General features: G+C 37.0%; 3 protein-coding genes across 3 annotated transcripts; 1 reads left to right on the top strand and 2 right to left on the bottom strand.

Moving 5' to 3' along the window:
* Positions 1–48: 48 nt before the first annotated feature.
* LOC114156528 (cytosolic sulfotransferase 2-like) lies at positions 49–4447 on the bottom strand. The gene is made up of 8 exons (XM_028037344.1): positions 3530–4447; positions 2036–2174; positions 1842–1964; positions 1602–1702; positions 1397–1523; positions 1217–1314; positions 773–947; positions 49–701 (listed from the first exon to the last, which is right to left on the bottom strand). The coding sequence occupies exons 2-8, from the start codon at positions 2172–2174 to the stop codon at positions 589–591; spliced, it is 876 nt and encodes a 291-aa protein (XP_027893145.1). The 5' UTR covers positions 3530–4447; the 3' UTR covers positions 49–588.
* A 382-nt stretch (positions 4448–4829) lies between these two features.
* On the bottom strand, positions 4830–7908 carry LOC114155059 (cytosolic sulfotransferase 3-like). The gene is made up of 8 exons (XM_028035120.1): positions 7745–7908; positions 7184–7322; positions 6913–7041; positions 6240–6340; positions 6008–6134; positions 5509–5606; positions 5247–5421; positions 4830–5160 (listed from the first exon to the last, which is right to left on the bottom strand). Exons 1-8 carry the CDS (start codon positions 7763–7765, stop codon positions 5048–5050), a joined length of 903 nt encoding a protein of 300 aa, XP_027890921.1. The 5' UTR covers positions 7766–7908; the 3' UTR covers positions 4830–5047.
* Positions 7909–8118: 210 nt separating this feature from the next.
* Positions 8119–22850, top strand: wdr46 (WD repeat domain 46). The gene is made up of 14 exons (XM_028033894.1): positions 8119–8462; positions 8627–8782; positions 11084–11164; positions 11253–11365; positions 11456–11543; positions 13037–13098; positions 14053–14157; positions 14255–14405; positions 19109–19344; positions 19707–19860; positions 20607–20754; positions 21254–21444; positions 21546–21659; positions 22409–22850. The coding sequence occupies exons 1-14, from the start codon at positions 8406–8408 to the stop codon at positions 22526–22528; spliced, it is 1776 nt and encodes a 591-aa protein (XP_027889695.1). The 5' UTR covers positions 8119–8405; the 3' UTR covers positions 22529–22850.
* The last annotated feature ends 1203 nt before the right edge of the window (positions 22851–24053 follow it).

Here is a 24053-nt window from a genome sequence, read left to right as displayed (position 1 = left end):
GTATCTATTTTTCAGTGATTGACAAAGATTAACCTTTTACATTCCAAACTGTGTTAAATATGAACACACTTTTTTTTTTAAGTGTGACACTTTTTATTTCTCGGTGGTACAACTCATTTTACCCATAAGGAAGCATAATCTAAAAGGTAATCAGATATTCACAATAAGCAAATAAAGAGTTAATGTGCAAGTCTATTGTCAAAATGGTTAATTTTTTTATTATTAAAGTAATAAAAACAAATAGAGACTAAGAATCACGGGTAACTTTTGTGCTAAGAGTTGAAACTTAAATGTCAAATTAATGTGCAGCAATGTGGGTATTCACGTCAGACTGAGGGATTTTTGTAACATTAAATTCTGTGAGACATTGTATGAAAACGTCTCCAGTTTATCGGATATCTATTTGGCTCAAAGGCGAAATGGGGCAAGAATTTAAATTCTCTTCCACATTCATTTTACTCAGTTCTAAAGTGCAACAACAGACTCATCATGTGCAAAAAAAAAAACAAAGCATGTACATTAAGAAAAAGTGAAAACTTCACAGGATTTTCTTCCTGTGCTAACAATATGAGGCTTAAGACAAGGTCCTTAAATTTCATTGCGAAAGACAAGAGCAGAGTTCTTCATTTTGTTCTGATAGTCTTCTTCAAACTGTTCATTCTGGGAGACGGTGAAATGGTTCTTCCAGTCTCCTACTCTTCCTGGAAATAGAGAGTTAAGTCAATGATAAAACTAATGAAAATGTCTGATCTTCAACAAACCGCATACAGACCTTTCCTCATGAAAGGAGATATACTTTGATTCATCATTGGGACAGTGGAGAAGTTGGTTATTTTGTTTTGTTTCATATTGTCAAACGTCACTTTAGTTTGGACAAGTTCCCTTTGCTCAGCTGTTGGAGACAAGCCCAGAAAACAACAAAGTCTGCTGATTTCCTGTCCAGAGTCCTAAAAAGGATTAAAGATGACATGTTAAAAATAAGAAACTGAAGCCAAGATTACGCAGGAATTGTGTGTAGGACAATTCATGAATTACATTAGAAAAAAAAAAGTTACAAAAACATTTTTAATAATACGTTTTGCCCCTAGTCCAACACACCAGGATCAAAAGGCTGAGTTAACTCGTCAGCATGAAGTCCAGCTGTTCTTTCAAAAATGGAAAGGAGGGCATTTCAAACTGTAGGCCTAGTTGTCGTTTTAAGCACAACTCCCCTTACCTCAATCAAGTCTTCATAGAACATGTAGTGAAGATTAGAATAAGTCTGCTTCTGGTCCCACCAGGTATTCACATGCTCATACCACGATCCAAACACCACTGGAAGCACAGAATATGTTTGCTAAGAACATGGCGGATGGAAATTATGCATTCTACTGTGGCTCTCTAACATTGTACCTACTCTTTCCCTGCATGAAGTTCTGCAGAAAGCAGCTCCAGTCCCCTGGTTCTGGCTGAACACGGTTCATACGTCCAAAATGGAAATAGGAAACCGCACTGTCTTTTGCATTACGTGCCACATATACAACCTGTTAAGGCATGAACAACAATTTAGATTTGTTCTGTTGGTTTCCTGAATTGTGCATGTGTGTTGCATGCCGTTTTACCCTGCTGCGTTGCTCCCAGAAGGATTTGGGCACAAACTGAACTGGTAGATGGGTTTTAATGAGACGAGGAGCAGTAGGGAGCTGGTCTGCCAAATCTTTACCTTGGGAGACGGATACGATTGCAGTTGATAACATACACAACTTGATATGTTTAGATTCAGCAGCTTAGCCTGGCTCATTTATTCAATTGGATTATAATGCAAATAGATGTGCAAATGTGTGTGTCATCTAGGATTAAACCTTTAGGTCGAGAAGGTACACTGATCTCCAGGAAAGGCACTCTTTCTTGCAGAGGAACAGAAGAACGACAGTCTGTTTCCCCAAAGTAGAGAAGATCCAGGATGTAGGAAACCCATGTGGTTCCTGGAAACATTTTAAATTACAATACATAATAAATTGAAATCAAAGTAATTATTGTACATACTTGAGCTCACCTGCTTTAGGGTAAGTAGCTATTAGAATATCATCTGGTCTAGCCTTGAAGCTCTGAATATTCTCCCAGTTGTCAGTGAAGTATTTGGTCATGGAGACTCCATGGAAGTCAAACAAAGTTGGACGAGGCGGCAACTCCATCTATGAATATCAATAAAGCTGTATTTTATTCTCATTATGTCTTAAATAAATAGTGACTTTACAGTCCATAGTCAGTAGTGAAAGATCATCCTCAAAAAGTAGAACTTCAAAATTACTACACACAAGTAACAGTTTCAGATGATCACATATTAAGATTAGACAAAAAATAATCTGTTACCAAAATATACAGTTTGAAAATATGATTTTATTAACTATAAAAAACTTTTCGAACTAACATGATCCTTTGTGAAATAACAATTGTTCCCTAAACTTAACAACTGGTTGCGCCAATCATGGAAGCTGCAAGCATCTGCAATATCTGGCACGAGTGTGTGTTCAACATCATGTCATAACATTACAGCCTTATGTAAGTCCAGACTTAGTCTTAGTCAATCTGAAACCTCCGTTTTTTTTAATTTTGAGTCATTCAGATGTTGACTTGCTGTTGTGCTTTGGATTATTTCTCTTCTGCACAAACAGATGGAGGTGCATCATCCATAATGTAGAGAGCAGCACTCATAGTTATATGAGTTTTGCTCACCCTTTGTGGTCCTGCAGTAAAGCAGCCCCAGACCATCACACTGCCACTGCCATGTTTGTTGGTCAGTAACGGTATCCATCTTCCAAGAAGTTCCACTTCCACTGCTTTAGCATTTGTTATGTGACTTTGTTTCCTTTGTGGGTCTGTACAGATTTTGGCCTCAAAGCTGCAGTATGAATGCCATTTAGATGTTATTCAGGGATTTTTGTGACTTCCTGAATAAGTTGTAGATACACTTCTTGAGTAATTTTGGTAGGGCAGCCACTTCTGAGAACATCTGTTTGTACACAATTATTCTCATTAGTGGTCTCAGAAGTCCCAAAGTCTGTCTGTGTGTCTACTCTGGACTCAAGGCACTTTATAAACTTTATGTATATGATCACCTTGTCACCTGTATTGTGTCTTTAATCGCACTTTCTTTGTCTTTCAAGACTCAGTACTATGTTATGAAAACAAATGTCCTCCCAGAGATAAAGAAGCCTAAAATCTAAAGTCTAAATGTTCTCATTTAGACTATTTCTAAACCACACTCATTTAATTTAAACAGTTGAACGTGGATATTGAAACATAAAACCTAATTAAAATTTGCTCTGTCTTCTGAGCATTTTGCATTATGTTGCTGGCAATGTTTGGTTATTCTCATTCCCAAACAGTCTCCAGATGGTCAATTAAATGTGTGACCCAAGCTTTCGGATTTTTATCTCTGTGAGCACACAGGTGGTTTACAAAACTGTCAGTCGATGTTCCTGTTCATCAGTTCATTTACACCATGACATTAGATGTTCATCTTTAAGTAGAATAAAGCCAAACTTACCTTGTTAAAACGACATTTTCTCACTGTGTAGTCGTGTGAGGATCTTCTGAACTAAAATGATTAGTTTGTTGTGTAATATTCAGGGTGACATCTTGCACAACTTCCTCAGTTTCAATGGAGCATTTGTTGACTTGGTGACTCAAACAAGGTCTGATGTTCTTGCATAAGAAACACTTCTGCCATGAATCTTCAGACTTTTATTCATGTGGTGATTTTGTATTATTCCTTCATTAATTTATTTTGGTTTTTGCTTTTTGTTTCTTTGCAGATTACAGTTTATTTTGACAATTTGCCTTCCCCTTTCCTTGATTTGCTTCTCATTTTCCTGTCATTCTCTTTTCTGAGGTTCATTGTCATCTTTTTGTTCACTGTTTGACCCATTCTTCAACCCTGTCATGCTCTTTGTAGTTACTGTTCTCTCATATTTACTTGTTGGCATTTATCCACCTTTCTTTCATGTTTAGATTTCTAAATGTGGTCTCTCTAGCTTCTTGTTTCTCCCAAAGTAGCGGTATTTAAACCTTTCATCATCAGTTTCCTTACTTAGCATTCCATGAGGGGGGTTTTCTCTTTGTAAATGAACTCAATAAACAGTCACAGCACTTCCTACTGCAGCCAAGTTCATCCAATTACACTCACAGACCCTACACATCCATATGCCAAGACTCAGATCAGTAGTCAACTTAGGGTACTGTGATGAGAGGAAGAACTGACCATTGAGGATCCTGTTTTTGGTTGAATTCATACTGTTAATTTACTAAACCAATAATTGTCCGTATTGGTCCCAACTACTTCCTGAATGTGGGTAACTAAACATGATAACTTCATGTTGCACAAGTTGTTTTTCTTTAGAGGTTTTGATAAGTTCAATAAACAGCTACTTTGTCAGATTATAATACAGAACTGTTTCATCCAATTATTGTTTTATTAAAACTTTCATCCGATTATTGTTTTACTAAAACTGAATTTGAGTTTTGTTGTCTTTCAAACTTCACAAATCTCTCTTTATATAAAAACATGACACTTTTAACATTTTTAATTTCATATTCTAGATCAGAGGGTCTTCAACTTGTGGCTCCCAAGGCAGAAGTGGCTTTTAGGTAAAATGATCAAGAGCCGAGTAGTATTTTGAAAAACAGACATAATAAGAACTACAGGTTTTACTTTTTTTTTTTGATGGAATAATTGTACATAATTTCCAGAACAGCATGACAATCAGAGTCCCAGTGAAAGTTATAAGATCTGTTTGAAGTTAATTACAAATATTAACATCACATAGAAAAAAAATTTTGCCATCATCTCTTTGGAAAAGATCATATTTTTATTCATTATGAAATCTAAAAGATTAAATGTGACGGTTGTTATTTAAATATTACAAAAGAATTTGCATATTGTTTAAAATTAGTACAAAATAGACTTATGTCCATTTTTTCTTTACATTTTCAAGTTATAGTACTATTCCTCTTTGATAATAAAAGTCCCATTTTTCATTGCAGTCGTGTTTGTCATCTATTTTCTTCAGAGTTCACAGCGGAAATGCAGGGTAGGGTCCTTCATCTTTCTCTTGTAGTCTTCATCAAACTCTTCATTCTGTGCCACAGTGAAGTAATTCTTCCAGTCACCAACTTTTCCTGCAGAAATACAGGCATAAGTTGACTGCACTGGTGTTTGGAAGTTGATTTTGACATCTCTTGCAACATGAACTTATTCATCAAACCTTTTCTCATGAAGGGAGACACCTGGAAATCCATGACTGGCAGTGTGGAATAGTTGGTCATCTTGTTCTTTTTCATGTTGTCAAACTGCACTCCAGTTTTGATCATTTCCTTCTCCTCAGCAGAGGGAGACAAACCAATAAAGGAGCAAAGTTTCTCTATTTCCCGTCCAGTGTCCTGTAAACATGATCAGAAGTCATCTGTGCTTCATCACCACTTAGGCGTAAAATAAGGAGAAATCTGTGAAAGATTAAAACAAATTACCTCAATCATGTCTTCATAGAACATGTAGTGGATGTTTGAATGGGTTTGCTTCTTCTTCCACCAACCGTTCACATGGTCATACCAGGGGCCAAACACCACTGAACGGTAGATTAACAGAAGAAGAAATGTTAATGGTGAAGGAATTGTGTATATCATCCAGAAGAAAATGCACCTTCTTTAAATTAAAGTCTTTACAATCTTATAAAAATCATCTTAAAGTAAGAAAAATGTTAGTTATTTATTGAACACAAATAAGCCAAATACAGGCAAAACCTGTGGAAAGAATTTATAGAATAACAAGAAAATAGTCACCTGTATGCTGGATGCCAATTATCTTAGATTAATACCCAAACTTTTCAACCAACCCAAGATATTGATATTTTATTTTTAACAATGTTTGGTGTCTCTTTTGTAGGTACATAGAATACATGGACAGAAGGCTTGCAATATGGACGTCATTACTGTATGAACACATAGAAGCCGATGATTTCATACATACTGTCTCCCTCCATGAATCTCTGGAAATAGCTGTTCCAGTCTCCAGCTACAGGTTGGGCATTGTTCATGAGGTCGAAGTGGTAATAAGACACCATGTTGTCTTTTGCATTGCGGGCTACATAGATCATCTACCAAAGAAACAGACGTCAGTAAAAAGTTTACCGTTGGTACCGTTCAGTAGTTCAACTTGTTCTGATCATGTTAAGGAAATGCAAACAGAGAAGGGTCGTTACCCGACAGTTCTGCTCCCAAAATGACTTTGGCACAAATTGCACAGGAAAATGGGTTTTGATGAGTCGAGGGGTGGTAGGAAGCTTATCTGCCTGGTCTTTTCCTGTATAAGCATACAAACAAAAATGCATAAATGAAGATGTCATTTTCTGCTACTTTGCCTTTTACACTAATTTCTCAGTGTGTCCTGCTCAAACCCTTCTGCCAAGTTTATATTGTGAAGTACCAAATCAGGAGGGGGTAAAACAAAAACAAAAGCCTATTCAATAAGAACAAGAGTCCATGTATAAAAATATAATCTGATCAGGGGGGTAAAAGAATAAAATCTGTGCATACCAGATTGATCTGATAGTACTGGCAAAACCAGAAGGGCTACTTATAATGGGGAGAATATTACTCGTATTAGATCGTAGGTCAATGACCTAAAATAGGAAGACATTGCAAAGGAACACCTGGGAAACAACTAATGAACGCAGCAAAACATCGGTATAAATAAAAGCATCACTAAATAGGAAGGACAACTAAGCTAATAAAAAAGACATACAAAAATCATCAAACTGAAGTGACAAACAAACACAAGTCCTACCGATTACGATGTTTTATGATCTGCAGCTGGAAGTCTATTGAAATTTAAAGTGAGGCTATTATAAATGAAGAATGCATCTTTTCTTTGACCTGACACCAAGTTTGGGATGGTCATCTCCAAAAAAGGCACTCTCTCATAGATAGGAAGTGAAGTCAGACGCTCCGGAGACGTCTTGCCAAAATACAGCAAGTCAAGGATTTGGGAGACCCAGGTGGTCCCTGAGGAGATGAAGAGAGGCGGATATGATTAACGATCTCAGCTGTTAAATTCGTCTCACACACACATACATGAACACGCCTAAGCACACAGAGAGAGAGATCTGTGATCAATAAAACACATGCAAAGATTATGTAGAGTTACCTGCTTTTGGATATGTTGCTATTACTATGTCATCTGGTCTGGCCTGAAAATTTTGGACATTTTCCCAGTTCGCTGTGAAAATAGGAATCATTCCAACTCCATGGAAATCAAACAGCTGTGGCCGGGAAGACAGATCCAACTTTGATAAAGGAAAGAAAAAACTGATATCAAACCGTAAAAGTTAAAGATGAGGAAGAGTCAGATTTGCATTATCAGCTGGAAACTCATAGGCTAAAGATTTTATTAAAAAAAGAACAGACACACGCACTTTTAAGGAAGCAATTGGAACAAATGTTAATATTCAGTGAGAAAGCCTGAGGCTATATAATTTAGTGAAAGCTCTAGAGGCACTGAGAACACAATGGAGTGGGATTTGCAACTCTTTGCTGAAACCATTGAACCCACTCACATTCCTGTGTGCGTTTAAAGCAACATTCTCAAATAAGCATTCTTTTCACTTGAGCACCAAGAGCTTAAAAGAGTTGAACTCCATAAGATTGCAATGTTCAAAGAGGAAGTTGCAGAAGGAAAAACTAAGAAAACGAGCAAGAAATCACATACCTTGCTGAAATCGAGAGACATGCTGCAGCTGGAGTTAATCTGCCTTTCCTTCCTGGAGTTTCCTGTTTGCGCTGGAGAGCTGCTCTGTTCTCTGCTTTTCAAATTACATAACTCTTCACTGTTAACAAAGCCCCTCTTCCTGAGTAGGTTTCAACTTCCAGCCACTCCTTTAGGTTTTTGTTGTTTTTATTATTAAAGTCGTCAATTCACCATATTACTTTCAAGCTCTTACTTACATTTTGGGCCTTCTTCAACAACACAACCCGAATAATTTAAAAATCAAATAATTGGATTATATTATTCTATTAATATTGTTTTTACATATTTTAAATATTTTACATTTAAAATATTGATATTTTTCAGTGTAGAAGGTTTGTTGTTTACAACAACAAAAAACATTACGATAATCGTGAAATCTAAGCAGCATTAATTTATGAATAGTGAAGTGTAAGTAAAGCAGGGTGTACGTTTGGCAAAGATCTAATGTAAAAAAAAAATAAAGAAACGTAATTTATTTACAATGTTCTGCTTTTCTAATTCGAAGAATTATACATTACATTATTTGAGAAAATGTGCCAAATAGAAAAACAATTAACAAGAAATCCGGAAGTGATGAAGCAGAAGTGACGCAACAGGAACTTCAAAAACGTACACAACAAACATGGCGTCTCCCAGCGAGGCAGATGCGAATGTTTCACACGTGGAAAAAAAGAAAAAGGTATGAATTAATTTTATTATTTGAGGGGTTTTTTAAATTAAACCCCATAATAGCTGCAAATTACCCCCTGTCAGTCCTGTTTCAGTGTTGAAATTAATGATTTAAACTGTATGTCGTTTTAAGCTAATGCTGTTAAACTGCCGCTCTTTGGTCATTTCCATCAGCCTCCAGTTCGTTACTGGCAGGAGACACGAGGTAAAACGAAAGATGACAACAAAGCTGAAGGACAACTTGAGCAGCAGAAGGAGCAACAGACTCAGAGAGAAAAGAAAAGGAAGCGAGATGAACAGCCGGGCGGTGAAACGAAAGTCATATCGGGGGTAAGAGCATGAAAAACTGACTGAGATCCAGCCCATATAAGATCCTTTTATCATCAACGTGTGCAAAAATGCTTCAAATAAATAGTTTTTGTTGTTACAGAAGGTGACATTATTAATAGTTGATGAAGAAGGATAACATTGTAACCAGTAGGCCCAGAATTGTTTGTACCTCCTGTCCTGTGGTTTTTTTGTACTAAAATGTTGGCAACATATCCTGTAGACTGTGAAGTAAGTAAGTCAAAGCTTTTTGTCTAGTACATCCCAAAAATGCTGGACAAGATCGCGATCTGGGAAATTTGGTGGATAGGACAATTTCTCAAACCCAATGTTTCTCTCTTCCAAACTGTTACACTACAATGTTTGCACTGCTCAAGGAGTGCTGTCTCTCTGAGAGGATGTCTGGTCTGCAACAGCGCTCAAGTTGGTGGCATAACATTTACTGCAGGACTCAAGGTTTTCCATCACAACATTGTTCAAAGTATTACACTGCCTCTGGTAATCTGGTATTATTTTCGTTAAATTGAATGGATGCGTGAAGGTGTTGCTTTTATTTCGACAATCATTTTCAAACTTAACCCAACAAACGGATATTATTGAATTATTGAATTATTGAATAAGAAACTTTTTTTTCTTAGACTGAAGATCAAGTTAACCAGGCTTGAATAAAACTGCTAAATTATTTCTGTTACCTGGACATGGTTAGTTATTTTAGCCAAAAAGTCAACACTTAATTTTTGTTTGTGAGACACATTTGCTGCTTCAACGTTGGATCATTTGACCAGATGTTTACATGGTTTTGTGCCTTTTGTTGAAAATACAGTAAAGTTTATGCAAAGTGGTTTTATTAACAGTGTCTTCTTTTCTTAATCAATCCTGTCTTGTTCTATCCTGTCATAAAGGTGTCCTAGCTTCTGGGCTAAACTCTGTCTGTTGATAATCCCTTTTTACTTGATCAGTACTTTGAATTTGTCTGGTTTGTTTGATTTACTCTATTGGCTTTTTGAGTAGTTTCCTGACTGTTCTCTTATTACCTGAGCTGCTTCATTTTCATCCTTAACGTGTGACATGCAGCTCCATCGTGTTTGAGAAAAATTTTATACTAACTTGTTCCTGGATATTTGGCAAAATTTGTCTTAGAACATGTTCAAGATGGGCATTACACTGGACATCCGCCTTTGCTTCTCCAGACAAGCCTTTTCCTAGATGCCCCCAAACAATCTGAAGGGGATTCATTGGAGAAAAATGTCTCTTCGTGGTCTTCTGCATTTCAATTCTGGTTCTTCCTGCAGAATATAAGTTAGTATTTAATATTTTCCTAGAATGAAGTGGCTTCTTTATGTCACTGGAGAACGAGTAACATTTCCAAGCACCATTCCTTTCTGGAGGAAACATTCTGCTTTTCTAATCAAATCAGACTAACATGATAGATGGCTGAAATGATGACTGCAGATAATTTTTAACAGGGCTAAAATCTATTGCATATTAGGTTCATTTTTTTAAGTTAGCCTTCATTAACTTCACAACTAATTGCCTGTCATGTGATGTCTCTTTCTAGCAACTTAGAATAAATGCAAACCATAACAACCAAATCTCTAAAGTTTCCTTAAAAAAAAACAGTCAACAATCTCTGCTGGTCCTACTCTATATGTTGTTTATCCATATTTGTTATTTATTTATTGGTTTAATGGGCTTCCGTTGAAGGACAAAAACAGTTTAAAATGGTTTTTACAAATCTGCTTCTGGATTATTTAAGATGAGAGATTTAGTAACATTTCTATCTCAACAACAAGGTTTTATTAAGTTGCTTCTAGCCGATGTCTGCTGTAGTTTCTTAATGATTTGACCACTTTATCATCTCTTGTCTTTTATGTCACATTAAACAAGTGTATACTGCAGACATAGACTGTCTGAGTGTATGGAATTTAGGTAATTAGCTAATACTTACCCAGGCAATTTTTTTGCAATTTGCATAATGCATACAATAATATTACAGTAACAATTAATTTGCAATATACTGTGCAGCCGTAGTATGTGGAAAGTAGCTAAGTAATTTATTATAATCTTGTTACTGACTGGCTGTTGTTATCAGTTTATTACGCAACTGTCCCATAAATATCATGGGATATTTATGGCACTGGAAAAGCTACCAGTGATTTAAATTTACAATAAAGATTATGCCTAGCTGAACATCCTGAAACGTTGTTGTAGCAAAATGGCTCTTGCGTACAATATTTGTACCCCCCATTTTGACTTAATTTATAAAGACATAATTTTATAACTTTGTAATTTATTGTCTTTCAGAAATCTGACCCTTTCCCCGGGCCTGCTCCTATCCCGAAAGACAAGCTTGAGAAATTCAAGAGAAAAGGCAAAATTCAGAAGGTAAGCACCTTTGTGCACAAACTGATTCCTCTTTGTACAGCTGGCTGTCCTTGTACCTCATCTCTGTACTTCTCTGGTGTTGTTTCAGCCTCATCAGCACCATTACAAGCTGAAGGACATCATCACTCGCTCAGAGGAAGCTTCAGAAATGGCCCAGAAACAAGCTGCTCGATTTGACTTCCTGCTGCCAGAAGACGCAGGGTAACTTTCTCTGAAAAAAAATGCACTATTTTGGAAAGAACTGCTGTATGAAGCCATTTCACTTTAAACCACTTCTCTGTCTGATGTCAGCTTTTTAGAAGGAGATGAAGATGAGGATACGTGCATGATCTCACAGGAGGATATTGCTGATGCTGTGGACATTACATCTGGAGCAAAGGTACAAAGGCTTTACACGAGCTATTACTCTGATAAAAACTCAATGCAGAAGTAAAGTTCTTTTTTACATATAGAAGTTTGTAATAGATAACCATAATTAGTTTTTATACCATAACTCATCAAACCATTATGCTTGTTACTAAAAGACAATTTAACTTTATTCAATGAGAGGAAATGATTTAATAATTGTGTAAAATATAAGTAAAAATTTTAAATCATAAATAGCCATCATGCCAAAATATACTGTATAAATTTAATCTGAGGATCACTTGTATTAGAAGTCTAAAAATCTAAAAGAATAAATAATTTTTTTATTATAGATAGTTTGATTCTTTGTTTCTAACTGTTGTTTCGGTGTAAGAGTCACTAGGGGGCACTGGAGAGCTGGAAACTTTAATGGCAAAGAGACTTTTTGCACACAAACTAAACACCTACAAAACAATACACTGACTATCTGGTTTTAGTCACACAGTTAAAAACCAGATATTTGCATATTCTGCATAAAAAAGCACAACCTTTTTATCTCACAGTCTGATATTAAATTAGCCTAAATGTTTCCTGTTTTAGGTCAGTTCTGATTAACATTAATTCTGTTTGTTAAATGTCAAAAAGACAAGTGAGTAATTTCTACTTTCTTCACATCCAGAAATGAACATGATTTAAGATTGCAATGCATTTAAAGAATTAAATGTAGCCATATGAGAATATAATTACTTTTTATGTTTCTTCACAACTTTCATGCTAATTAGAGGTACACGTGTGGTTTCCAATATTCTTAAAGAAGCAAGTGTTCCTTGCACTTGTGGTTGAAAGAAACAGAAATTAAAGTAGTTGGTCCTAATGAGCATCATTAAATTTGGAGGAGAAAGTTAAAAGCTTGCAAGTCCAAAAAGCGTGTTCGCCACAAGAAGGGATGGTGAACTTCACAACATAAATGGCATCATGAGAGAAGGACATCAGTGGAAATGCTAATGCACCATCTCATGTTAACCAGTAAGTTGGACACCGACTCAAAGTGTAGTCCCAAAATGTGTTAAAAAGTAGCTTGTGGTTGACACAGTCAGTGTTCGGGAGCAGTCGACCAAAACCCCTGACTTCTGACTCGTAAAAATTCTGTCAAGAGAGCTGAAAAAGTGTGTGAGCAAGGTGACCTACAAATTTGTTTCACCAGTGCTGACATACAGCAGTGAGAAATACGTGGACGGACACCCAACATGTCTAGGTTGCTTTCTGGAGATCTACCTAAATATCTGAATTTGAAGAAAGATTGAAATAATGTGAGCAATCTTAACTGACCTAAAACTATGAGAAAGCAAGCCATTTTCAGTTTATTTTTTACATTTATTTCTTTTCTTTAGTTTAATCAAACTGTTTCAATGCCATTTGCATTGTACAATACATTTTATTGCACCAAACCACATTTGGATAAAGGATGGTTCTCATTACATTTTTCCCAGTCCTGCTAACTCTATTTTTTTTTAACTCTCTTTACAGTATTTTAATCTAAAACTGTGTCAGTTTGGTCCATATCGCCTGGATTACAGCAGAACAGGACGGTGAGTATCGACATGCATACTCGATGTTGGGCTTATGGTTTATGAGACATGATTTATGTTGCATGAACAGGGACAATAACAACAGAGCTGCTGGTAACATTTTAATTGTCAGCCTGGAGGTATTTATGATTCATATACACTTTTTTTCTTACAGTCACCACCATGATATTTTAAACTAAACAACTCGGCATCTTTTTAGGTCAGTGTTGACGCCTGCTTTAAAAGCTCAAGCATGTTCAACTTTGAAATTTTGTTTGTCGTATTTATCACCTCAAAGCTCTTACAAGAGTAACAAATGTAATTTATATTCGGGAAAATGCAATTTTTTGCATATAAAATTATGATTGGACTACCTGTCCAATGTTGTGGAAATTCTTTTATAAAGGCTAGAGAAAACTGTTCAGAAATGTCCTTTATTCGAAGACAGAAGCAGATGAGCTGCAAATGAGAAGCAGGGCCCTGAAAGGGAAGTTGGACACAACCTTTATATAGTACTTCACAGTTAACCACATCCTGTCTTTACACACACACACAGATGAGTAAAAACTTTCCCCAGGAACAGAAAAAACAACTTGATGCATAGAAACACTGTACAAACTGATGTCTGCTTGAACTCTTCTTGCTCTTTGTGGCTTTCACCCATGTTGTCTGTCCTTTCAGGTGCATGTGCTTCTTGCACTATGTGCCATCATTTGCCCATAGCACATTCTGCTATGTGCAAAAATTTACAAAGGAAATAAAACAGATATGTCTATATATACAGTATGTCTTATGTTACGGCCCGGCTTGGATGGCTGCAACAAAAAAAATTATTTAAAAAAAAAAAAAAAAAATCAAATTTAGGATCCGTTTTTTTTTTGTTTGTTTTCCAGAAAGCTTTTTGGGGATTTTGAAAGTCATAATGCTCCCTTCGTCCTGATCAATGTTCATGATGTCATGTTGTTTTTGCTTCAGCCATCTGCTGCTGGGTGGAAGGAGAGGCCATGTAGCTTGTGTAGACTGGCAGTCCAAACAGCTCATGTGTGAGCTAAACGTCATGGAGTCTGTCAATGATGTCAAGTAAGTTTAAAGAAAAAAACAAAAACATTTGCACTGTGCACAAATATTCACATTGTGTGTTGCCGAGTCTTACAGAGTTTGGTCTCTGTTTCTTTAGGTGGCTCCACACTGAACACATGTTTGCTGTCGCTCAGAAGAAGTGGCTCTACATCTACGACTCCAATGGGATAGAGCTGCACTGCATTCGTAAGTTTAACGACGTCTTACGAATGCAGTTCCTCCCGTACCACTTTCTCCTAGCTACAGCGGTGAGTTTAACCTCTTGCCCATCATTTATTCAAGCTTTATATATTGGTTCTTGTCTGGATCAGTGTAGATTTTTTTTTCCCTTTTTCTATTTTCTAAAGAAAAAATCTAATAAAGCTTAATAAATGTAGTGGATTTATGTTGGTTTATATTACATTCACCTACTTTATTTTTAATTTGCCAGAACAAACTTTTATCTTATAGGTGACCTATTTTCCTTCCTCCAACAGGTTATGAATTGTCTATAGGCTATACAAAACATGTATGTAAATTTTTTTGCACAAAATCATTCTTGGATAATGAGATTTTAGCCTGGTTAGTACTGCCTATTTTGAGCCCCATTCAGAATGAGCTGTTTTAGGGCCTCTTGTCACTTTAAATCCAACTGTGCTGCTGCTGGCCACGTCCCCCAACTCAACATTTAAACTTGCAAATGAAAATGGCTTCAAGCAGATGCACAATTAAACAAACTTACAATGTTTGAAAAGCAGAAGTTGAGCCTCCTATATAAACAACAAAAATGCAGCTAGTGGTTTGTGGATGATGGTCAACAACCCTCCTTCATCCATTGTACAGCACACACAGCGGTAAAATCGGCTGACCAAACCTACTGTGGTGGGGGGTTTTTTAAAGCACTTGGGCTGTGTCTAGAAGCAGTGGAGATCCAACTGGAAGTAAAAACAAACATGCAAAATGTGGATTTTGTATTATATCCACTCTAAATATTTACCTATTAGGATTCATTTTATCACTAAAATAAAGACACCAAAGTTAACCAAATGTGCTTTAAAGTGTAACTAACACTCCTCTGAAAGATAAGTCCTGACCCTGGCAAATTTTGGAAAATTCCAGCAAAGTGGGCAGAGCGAAGAAACATGGCTGAGTTGATGACTGAGCAGAGGATATGAGTGATAGGTATTTTTGTTTACCTAAATACCAAGAAAGAACCACAGACAACGTTTATGAGTTTTCAACCAAGCTTCTGCAGAAGGAGGAAGCATAGCAAACCACTTCTCCAAGGTGTTTACCATGCGTTCTGATTTCCTATAGCAGAGCCCATCTTTTTATTAAGAAAGGAGAAAGAAAGGGAGTCAGAATGGAATGTGGGAGAGTTATAAATCAAGGGGTGGCTATTCTGAAACAAGGAAGAACTACATTCTACACACAAGCAGTTCAAGGAATATCCCAAGATAAGAAGCAGCTGCAGCTTCAAGGTTTAGGGAAAAGCAAAGTTTTGTCTTTCACACGGTTTAACAAATTCCTCCTCTCTGGGGTGTGAATACTAAACCTTTAAATGAAAAACAAACTGGTAACTACTTATGTAAGAATGATAACAAAACATAATTATTCTAACAATGAGTGTAGCTGTGATCAGGACGAAAGAAGCACTGTTTTTTACTTATCCATGTTGTCGCTATATTTATGACTTTTTCAGTTTCCTCTTTCTCAAAAACATTTAGTGATAAGGCTATGCACACTAGAATGCTTAGAATAAAAAAAATCAGCCTGGAAATGTATGGAGTTTTGTTATAGAAAATGTGTAGGAACATCCACTTCATTCCATTAAGACAGTTTCCCAATCACGGTCTAAACAAAGCCAGAGTTCTGAATCGTAAAAACGTAATCAGAGTCCTCGAATATTGACCGAAGAGTTTCATTAACTCAAAGCAGCATTTGTGGTCAGAAGCCTCCTTCTGGCTTTTGAGTGTGTACTTCATATGTTCATCCACGTGTTCTTTATGGATTAAGCTGATTGGTTCTACCACTAAATGGTGTGGTTGAAGTTGAACCACCATTTTTACATCTTTTATCCATCTTGAGGGTAGTTACAGAGCCACATAAACCATGAAAGGACAGCAGAGAAATGGGATTACAGAACAAGTGTAGTGACGTAGTGATACAGTATAAAACAAAGACCTTATCAGTAAAATGACAGTAAAAGGATGAATGGTTGCCTTGAAATTTTCTATCTCTTTAGGAACATCCTACCGTTTTCTTACACTAGCCTTTCAGCACGTCATCACCACAATATTCCCCATAATGCTGTACATCCTTTAGGGGGATTATAGTTTGTATAGGCTCAACAAACACGCTGTTCCACCAGGTGCTTGCAAATTGCTGCTGACAGTAGTCTGGTGGCGCTATGTGGGGGAGGGCTGCTCTGTGGAGCTGGAGGTCTGATGAGGACTGAGAATAAGTGCTTCCTATCCATAAGCGTTTAGGCACACCCGAATGGCTGCCATGGGAGGTTCAAGGCTTTATCAAACATGCATGAATGATTCAAAGCAACACTCTTGGTATGTTTTTGATGATGCAATAACATTATGTAGCACTATTTGATGTTTATAATGTAGCAGTACTTAATGCACTGAAGGACTAGATAGCTTCTGACATCAGAAAACTAAATTCGTCTGCTGGAGCTGTCGTCAGAAATCAATAAAACAATACGAGAGTAACCGTTTTCAATACTATGTATTTTTTTAAAGAAGAAAATTAAATAAACAATACAAAACATACATGGAAACCAAAATACAATAAATATATACACAATACTGCAGTTGATGTTCTAATGTGCACAGAGTCCTTCACTTTTCCCCGCTTGGTCAACACAGTGTCTGACCGACACACATTTAAAAGTCCATAGTTTGTTTATCCAGAAACTTTAAGGGAAAATGTCCAAGCGCAATTCAGCTCTGATGAAAAGGGTGAATAATGGGTAGTGTGTCTGTGTAATGAGAAGGAGGGGAAAGTTCATGGACCATCAAACTCCTACCAGACCAGTATGGAGTGAAATTCGGTTCTCCTGGCTCCAGCCAGATCTTAGAAGCTCGCCATCCTTTAACCCCAAAAAGGGGAAATCACCTGGCCTGTATTAAAATAAACAGGACCAGTCAATTACCAGCCTGCTAGTTAACTAGACTCGTTTCCGTTGTACACATAAATAAATGCAATTATACATAAATAAATGCAATTATATCTACAATCAATTATTTAAGATAAAGATATTTAACATTTATCACATCATCTTAAACACATATGTTGCATTTAAAAGTTAGATTGTGTGTTTGATGATTACACAATTTGGCTATCACCATCAATATGTCAACCAAACAAAACATTCATGTTCACTACTCACCAATTCCTTTTAAAGATCAGTGCATGGCAGCTTCATGGCTCCAAGCTCACTGGATATTCAGATCTACATGGTTTATATTGTGAGTTTTTTAAACAAAGTGCATACATACAAACAAAGAAAGAACCAATTGTTTGACAGCACAAACCTGCAACTCCTTTGTCTCCAGCTCTCCCTCTCACAGCTGATTGGGAAAGCTGGAGCAGGCCTGAAAAACCTACTTCAGGTGCAGTGATTGGCTGATTGCACTGTGTGACTGACTGTCACTCTAACCAATGAAGTAGCAAGGGTGGGACTAAGGCAGTTTTTACCCTGGGTTACAATTACAACATGAAGCTTAAAAAAGTTGATTTTGCATAATACCCCTCCCCCTCCTTACAAGTGCAGTACGTAGTTTTTACAAAATATGGTTTTTTCATATTTAATAAAACTGCCACAATGTCATGACAGTATGGTATGAGACAGATAATCTGTGAAAAAAAATCTATCTCCTCCCACTGCTACTATTGTAGTCTACAAAAAAAAGCACCCGGTCAAAAACAATCAATCACAGCCAGGAGGAGTGTGTTAGTTTTGTCAATCAACTTCGTGTACCCGCTTCTAAATTTGCTAATGGTGGAGACACAACTTACCTTTACAGAAGAAAAACTTTTTTCCGCTGTCATCGGTGGCCTTGCTAGGTAGCCTTAGCTTTTGTGGCTGGCTAAATTGTGGTGAACCAGCTTTAGCATAAGCAAAGAGTAACTTTTATTAAAAATATGTTTTGACATATTTGCTAAAACTGTCATTATGTCGTGACAGTATCATATAAAACAGATAATCTGTGAAAAAATCTAGCTCTTCTGGCATCTCCCAGTGATAACTGCAGAAGTGCAACACTTGATCAGAAACAACCAATCAGCCAGGAGGAGGGTCTTAGCCTCTGTCAATCATGCTTGTCTATGCACTCTGATAGCCAGAGTTTGCAGCAGCTCAAAAATGTAATTGTGGCGTTGCTGTGTCCGGGGCTGTGTCTGACCAGATGTTTGGCCAGATGCTTTTCCAAATATCCTGTCCCAAGTGTAGGGAGAAATATTTTCTGTGAACATGCAGCATGTTTATTCATGCGCTGTGGAGCTTCCCTGCAGTAGATTACTCATACTTGACATTACTTATCGTCCCAAATGTGCAACATATTGTAAGCCTATTCATGTCCTCTTCAACTTTCTCACATTCAGCTTAGAAACGTGTTGTTGCGCTAAATCACAACAAACGTCATGCTTAGAACTTGTAAAGTGGCGTCAAATTACGAAGTCAAATTTCTTTTAAGTCATACTTGATCAATCAATCAATCACTTTTATAAAATTAACGTAGTTATTTGATTGTGCTGTAAAATGGCACAATATGTCTGGAAAATACATAATACCTTGCCTTTAAGGTGATTCTTCAGATTAATTTTCTCTTGTGTAGGGGATGCATGATGACACATTATGCATCCCCTATTATACCAGAATTGGTCTCTAATGGATGTTTTTATTGGTTAGAACCCATTTATCCCCAAATTATTCTAGTTTGCTCATTCTTGCCTGCAGAGTGCAACGGGCTTCCTCCAGTACTTGGATGTGTCCGTTGGAAAGGAGGTGGCAGCCATCTGTACCAAGACCGGCCGGCTTGATGTGATGTGCCAGAACCCTCACAACGCTGTCATCCACCTCGGCCACTCCAACGGCACAGTTACGCTTTGGTCACCCAATCAGAAAGAAGCCCTGGTCAAAATGCTCTGTCATCAGGGTGGCGTCCGTTCAGTTACTGTGGACAAAACTGGCACGTGAGTCACATGCAAGTTGCTAGATTTCTTATCGAAAAAATTTTGAATTAAAAGTTTGTAAATGCTTGTAACAATAGCTGCAGTAGAAATGGCATTTAGTGCCTTCTTTTTGTGTTTAATACTTGTCGTGTTTATTCCTTCGTCATTTATATTTGACAGCTCTCTTTACAGAAAAATAAGTATTTTGCTTTGCCTTTATTGCCTCCAACAATTTGATGTGAAAATTGTTCAGCAAAAACACAAAAAACTGAGATGACAGTCAACACACCATCAGCATGTTAATCTGCATTGTAATTTGGCAACTGTTCAGAAAGCAACCTTTCATGATGACTTTCAGGGCTTTTTTTTGTGTCTTCCGGCAGATACATGATTACATCTGGAATGGATAAAAAAATGAAAGTCTTTGACATCAGAGCTTTCAAGCCCCTCAGGTCTTACTTCCTTCCTACTGGAGCTTCATGTTTGTCTCTGAGCCAGAGAGGACTGCTGTCTGCAGCCACAGGGGACATTGTTCAGGTGACTGTTTGCAAATCACCTACCGCAGAGATAGCGATCTGATTGCAAGGAAATGGGCCTTCACTATCTTGATGTGGGTCGGAAACTGCGGCGTTTTAAGAAGTGGTCTGTGAAAGCTGCAGTGTGTAATTTTTATAAGAGATATGCTTTCAAATATTTGTCAAAACCGCCACCGTCACTGTGTTGTGACAGCATAGAATGAGACAGATGATCTGTGAATAAATGACGCTCCTTTGCCTCCTCCAAGTACTCCTACTGCCATCCGCAGAAATACATTGCAGATGGCAACCACACAACCAATAAAAGCCAAGAGGAGGGTTCTTTTTTTCTTTATTGATGCCTTGTAAATGTTTTTACAGAATTAAAATCTTTTTTTCTAAACTGCTACAATAATTTCTTAAAACAAGAATTTGGTGTACAAGTTTTAATTTTTGTATGGCTTTTCTTTCTGTTCCAGACCTGGTTAATATTATACATACCTCCTCTTGGTTTATTTATCTCTTTACATGTTGCAGGACAACTGCACTGTTATAGTAATCATTAATCTCCTGGGATAATTTTTGCTAGATATCTGAGGATTCCTCTTATCACAGTTGGTGGAGTTGATTTAAATATTTCTGTTTCCTGCTAGAGGAGCAGGATTATTTAGCAGGATGTTTTCAGAACTTGAATTTTCTTTTGTTTTAGAAAGTAATCTATAGATCCTTTCAGTGAATGTTGGTAACTTTTTTAGTCTCTCCCTCCAGGTTTACAGGGATGTGTGGAGCACACCAGTCACTAAACCCTACATGGCTCACCGGGTGCGAGGATCAGTTTGGGGACTTGGCTTTTGCCCCTTTGAGGATGTCCTTGGAGTTGGACATGGCGAGGGTTTCACCAGCATGCTCGTACCAGGTCAGCTCGTCTTTGTAGCTTTCAGTTAAACATAACCTCTGCGGTGTTTGAGCTTTTATGCACAAATGCTCTGAAGGCCTCAGGAAGCATTAAAACTTTTGAATCCTAAAATCTGTTTTTGGAAGGGTATTGGTAGCATTGCAATGGGGTTTTGCATAATCTCTGTGATCAAATGACAAAAACATTATTGCCCATGCTTCTACGTTCTTGTGAGCAAGGATGCATGTTTCATCCTAGAAAAATATATAGTTTTCTAGTATATCCTTCAGTTTTTTCTAGTATAAAGTTTCAATGTCAATAAGAAAATGTAAAGACCAAACTTTGCACTAGTTTCTTTGATTATTTGGTCTGTTGCAGCACAAAATTACTCTATAATGTTTTACCAATAGCATTGTAGTTAATTTACTTTGGATATAAATAGAAATATTGTTCTATTTTATTTTAAAAACTTTCCTAAAGTTGTTTGTTTACTGTGCTTTTGCCCTTCTTACGATCACAGGGGCTGGGGAGCCTAACTTTGACGGCCTGGATGCAAATCCATACCGCAGTGCAAAGCAGAGACAGGAGTGGGAGGTCAAGGCTCTGCTGGAGAAGATTCAGCCTGAACTCATTACGCTGGACCCCTCAGAGCTGGGTCATGTTGATCGTGCTACCTTTGAGCAGAGGCATCAAGACAGAGTCGAAGCTCTGGTCAGTTGGTAGACTTTTTTTTAGATGCAACTCTTGATATGATTTACTGCACTGAAGGTGTATAATGTGCAGTTTGTTAAAGCATAAGCCTTTTCTTTCAGGGCTTTGATCCTCTTGGCAAAGAGAAATTTGTTCCGAAACATAAGAAAAAAGGTCGCAGTTCTGCTGCTGGTATTGAAAGGCGGAAGAGGCAAGTTGGCCATGAGGACCAGAGGGTAAGCAGTTCCTTAAAGTTGACCCTGTAACATTTCCTCATTTTTCACAGTTATCAGTTGTTCATTATATTGTTCCATTGTTTGTTGTCTCTCTCCTCCCTTTACAGTTACTGATATTTTATACTTTTAACATCAACCTATGTACATAAATCGTCAAACAGTGGAAAACAGAGTCTGAAACAACGTGGAAAGTTTTTATTGAGACTTTCCCAGAATAGCTAGATTTAAATGACCTGCAAGTCAACTTCTAACTGCAGCTGGTTGCACCTACTTTTAATTGTGGGGTGTAGGAGTAAAGGGGGAGAATACAAATGCATGCCACATGTTTCAGATTTTTATATACCACTTCACAATTATGCACTACTTTGTGTTGATCACAGTGAAAGACATTAAAATTTGTGATTGTAATTCAACAAATGTAGAAAAACTTTAAGAGGTGGGTATATTTTTAAAGCTGCTGTATCTAGATGTGTCCCAAGTCCTTTTTTACTGTGTTACATTGTGTTAAAGAAAGGCCTCACATCTGTTTCTTTGTCAACAACCTTAGATATGGGAGCTGAGGTATGGGAATTTTAGTCTGATTAAAAGGTTTATTCCTCTTAATCTAACCAGACCCTTCAACAATATTACATTTCTGATTCATTATCAAAGGATAATTTTTGTGATCACCTTTTTTTGTAGATGTTGTTCATGTCATTAAAACCACCTCCAGAGTGTGTATAATCCTTTATGCTTGCTGGCTGTTGCAGGACGTTATCAGAAAAACTGTGGAGGACAGAATGAAACTGGAGGAAGATCGAAACAGGATGAAGGAGAAGAAAGCAGCACTGTCTGGAAAAAGATCTGCTCTGGACAGATTCAAAAAATAGAAAAGGACTCTTTGTGCAACTCAAACGCAGTGACGTTCAGTGGGCGGGATCTTTGACCTTCATGTTGAAACTTTTTTTTTAGGACTCAGTGGTCTGCTGGGACATCGAAAGCAGAAGTTCTTGTTGTGGACAGCTACAGGGTGGAACATCCTGCCTGGGTTCTGAGGGGAAACAGTTCATAAAATCAATGTTGAGAGCACCGGTTGGTCTGTTCCACTTATTGACTGTAGCCTGAAGCAGATCCTGTTTGTGATCATGTAGTGGATAACAGCAGTCACCCATATTCTTCTTTTAGTACTAATAAAAACTTTCCCTGCATGTTTGACCTTGTCAATTCTTTTGCTGAGATAATTTGTTTCATATTTTTATAGAAAAAAAATGAGCATACTGTTGTGCAGTGTTACGTCACAACAATTTAAAAGGATAAATGCAAGAAAATAACGACGTTCAAGGAAATGATACTGTAAATCCATTTAAATTCACAAATGTCTTTTGGATTCTGTTTAAATATTATAAAACAGGCACCTAAAACTACCTTTAGATTTTTGACAGAAAATTATCAAATTGTAAGCTTCTTCAGTTAAGTCCAACATGATTCAAACTTCTGGAAGATTTAGAAGAACTTTGTATCTGTTAGGAAATGAGACAGGCATGTTAAAAGACTTTAAACTTCTGAAGTAGGCAGTATCAAAATAGCATAGCTGTTTTTATTCAAATTGTGCTAAAAAAAAATAAATTTGCATGTCAAAAAAACATTTCTACCCTCATCAGTGACAAATTGAAAACGTTTTTTGTCTTTAGTAATCAAAACCTTATAACGGCTGACATGTTTTTTGCATGTCTATGTTGGTATGTTGAACTTCTGCCCATAGTGATGAATTCCAAGTCTTCTTAGTTTGGAAGGTCTCCCTTCCATAACGCTAATTTTAAGCTCCCTCCACAGATTCTCCATCAGATATGATTTCTATCTGGGCCACTCGAAAATGTTAATACTGCCAGTGAGAAGAATTAAATTATGAGGACTTTAACCTAAACCTGCCAGGGGTGTGAATAACCCTGGGCAAGTTACTTTGGTTGCTTTCATTACTGAAGCATCTCTGACAGGTAAATGAACATGTTTCACCACCTTGCTCAAATGCTTTGAAAGCAAAAGTTGTACAGTTGTCTGCTTGATCAGTGAAAATGAATAAATGTTTGTTGTCTGACTCAGTCATAAGTTTTGCATGTTGTATTTTCATGTACAGTTCTGAACCAGAACCACACCTGCCTGTTCATAGAAAGGAAACCTTTCAAACTTATGTTGTATAAATTGTAGTTTCTCATAATCTCTGCCCTTTTAGAGAGTTGCTGATTTTTTTTTATTTTTTTTTTTTATAAAATGCTTCCTCTCATTGAAACCTACAAGTATGTCCTGGTAAACCACATGACAGTTTCAACATAGTGGGGAATTGAAGGCGGAAGAAACTCTTAAAATAACATTGTCTGTCTGGCACTTGTGACACATTTAATCATTGACATATATATA

This window comes from Xiphophorus couchianus, chromosome 1 (assembly GCF_001444195.1).
Source record: "Xiphophorus couchianus chromosome 1, X_couchianus-1.0, whole genome shotgun sequence".
Lineage (NCBI taxonomy): Eukaryota > Metazoa > Chordata > Actinopteri > Cyprinodontiformes > Poeciliidae > Xiphophorus > Xiphophorus couchianus.
Note: the sequence above shows the minus strand (reverse complement) of the source record. Positions and strands in the feature narration are given on the sequence as shown.

What these genes read in the sequence shown, in the direction of transcription:
- LOC114156528 (XM_028037344.1), bottom strand. Translation starts at nt 2,174, where the DNA reads ATGGAGTTGCCGCCTCGTCCAACTTTGTTTGACTTCCATGGAGTCTCC. An exon ending in TCTGGGAGCAACGCAGCAGG is followed by an intron (nt 1,524 to 1,601) that starts GTAAAACGGCAT and finishes ATGCCTTAACAG; the next exon opens with GTTGTATATGTGGCACGTAA. An exon ending in ATCTCCTTTCATGAGGAAAG is followed by an intron (nt 702 to 772) that starts GTCTGTATGCGG and finishes CTCTATTTCCAG; the next exon opens with GAAGAGTAGGAGACTGGAAG.
- LOC114155059 (XM_028035120.1), bottom strand. Translation starts at nt 7,765, where the DNA reads ATGTCTCTCGATTTCAGCAAG. An exon ending in GAGATTCATGGAGGGAGACA is followed by an intron (nt 5,607 to 6,007) that starts GTATGTATGAAA and finishes TCTACCGTTCAG; the next exon opens with TGGTGTTTGGCCCCTGGTAT. An exon ending in TCTATGAAGACATGATTGAG is followed by an intron (nt 5,422 to 5,508) that starts GTAATTTGTTTT and finishes TCATGTTTACAG; the next exon opens with GACACTGGACGGGAAATAGA.
- wdr46 (XM_028033894.1), top strand. Translation starts at nt 8,406, where the DNA reads ATGGCGTCTCCCAGCGAGGCAGATGCGAATGTTTCACACGTGGAAAAA. An exon ending in AAACGAAAGTCATATCGGGG is followed by an intron (nt 8,783 to 11,083) that starts GTAAGAGCATGA and finishes ATTGTCTTTCAG; the next exon opens with AAATCTGACCCTTTCCCCGG. An exon ending in CCACAGGGGACATTGTTCAG is followed by an intron (nt 19,861 to 20,606) that starts GTGACTGTTTGC and finishes CTCTCCCTCCAG; the next exon opens with GTTTACAGGGATGTGTGGAG.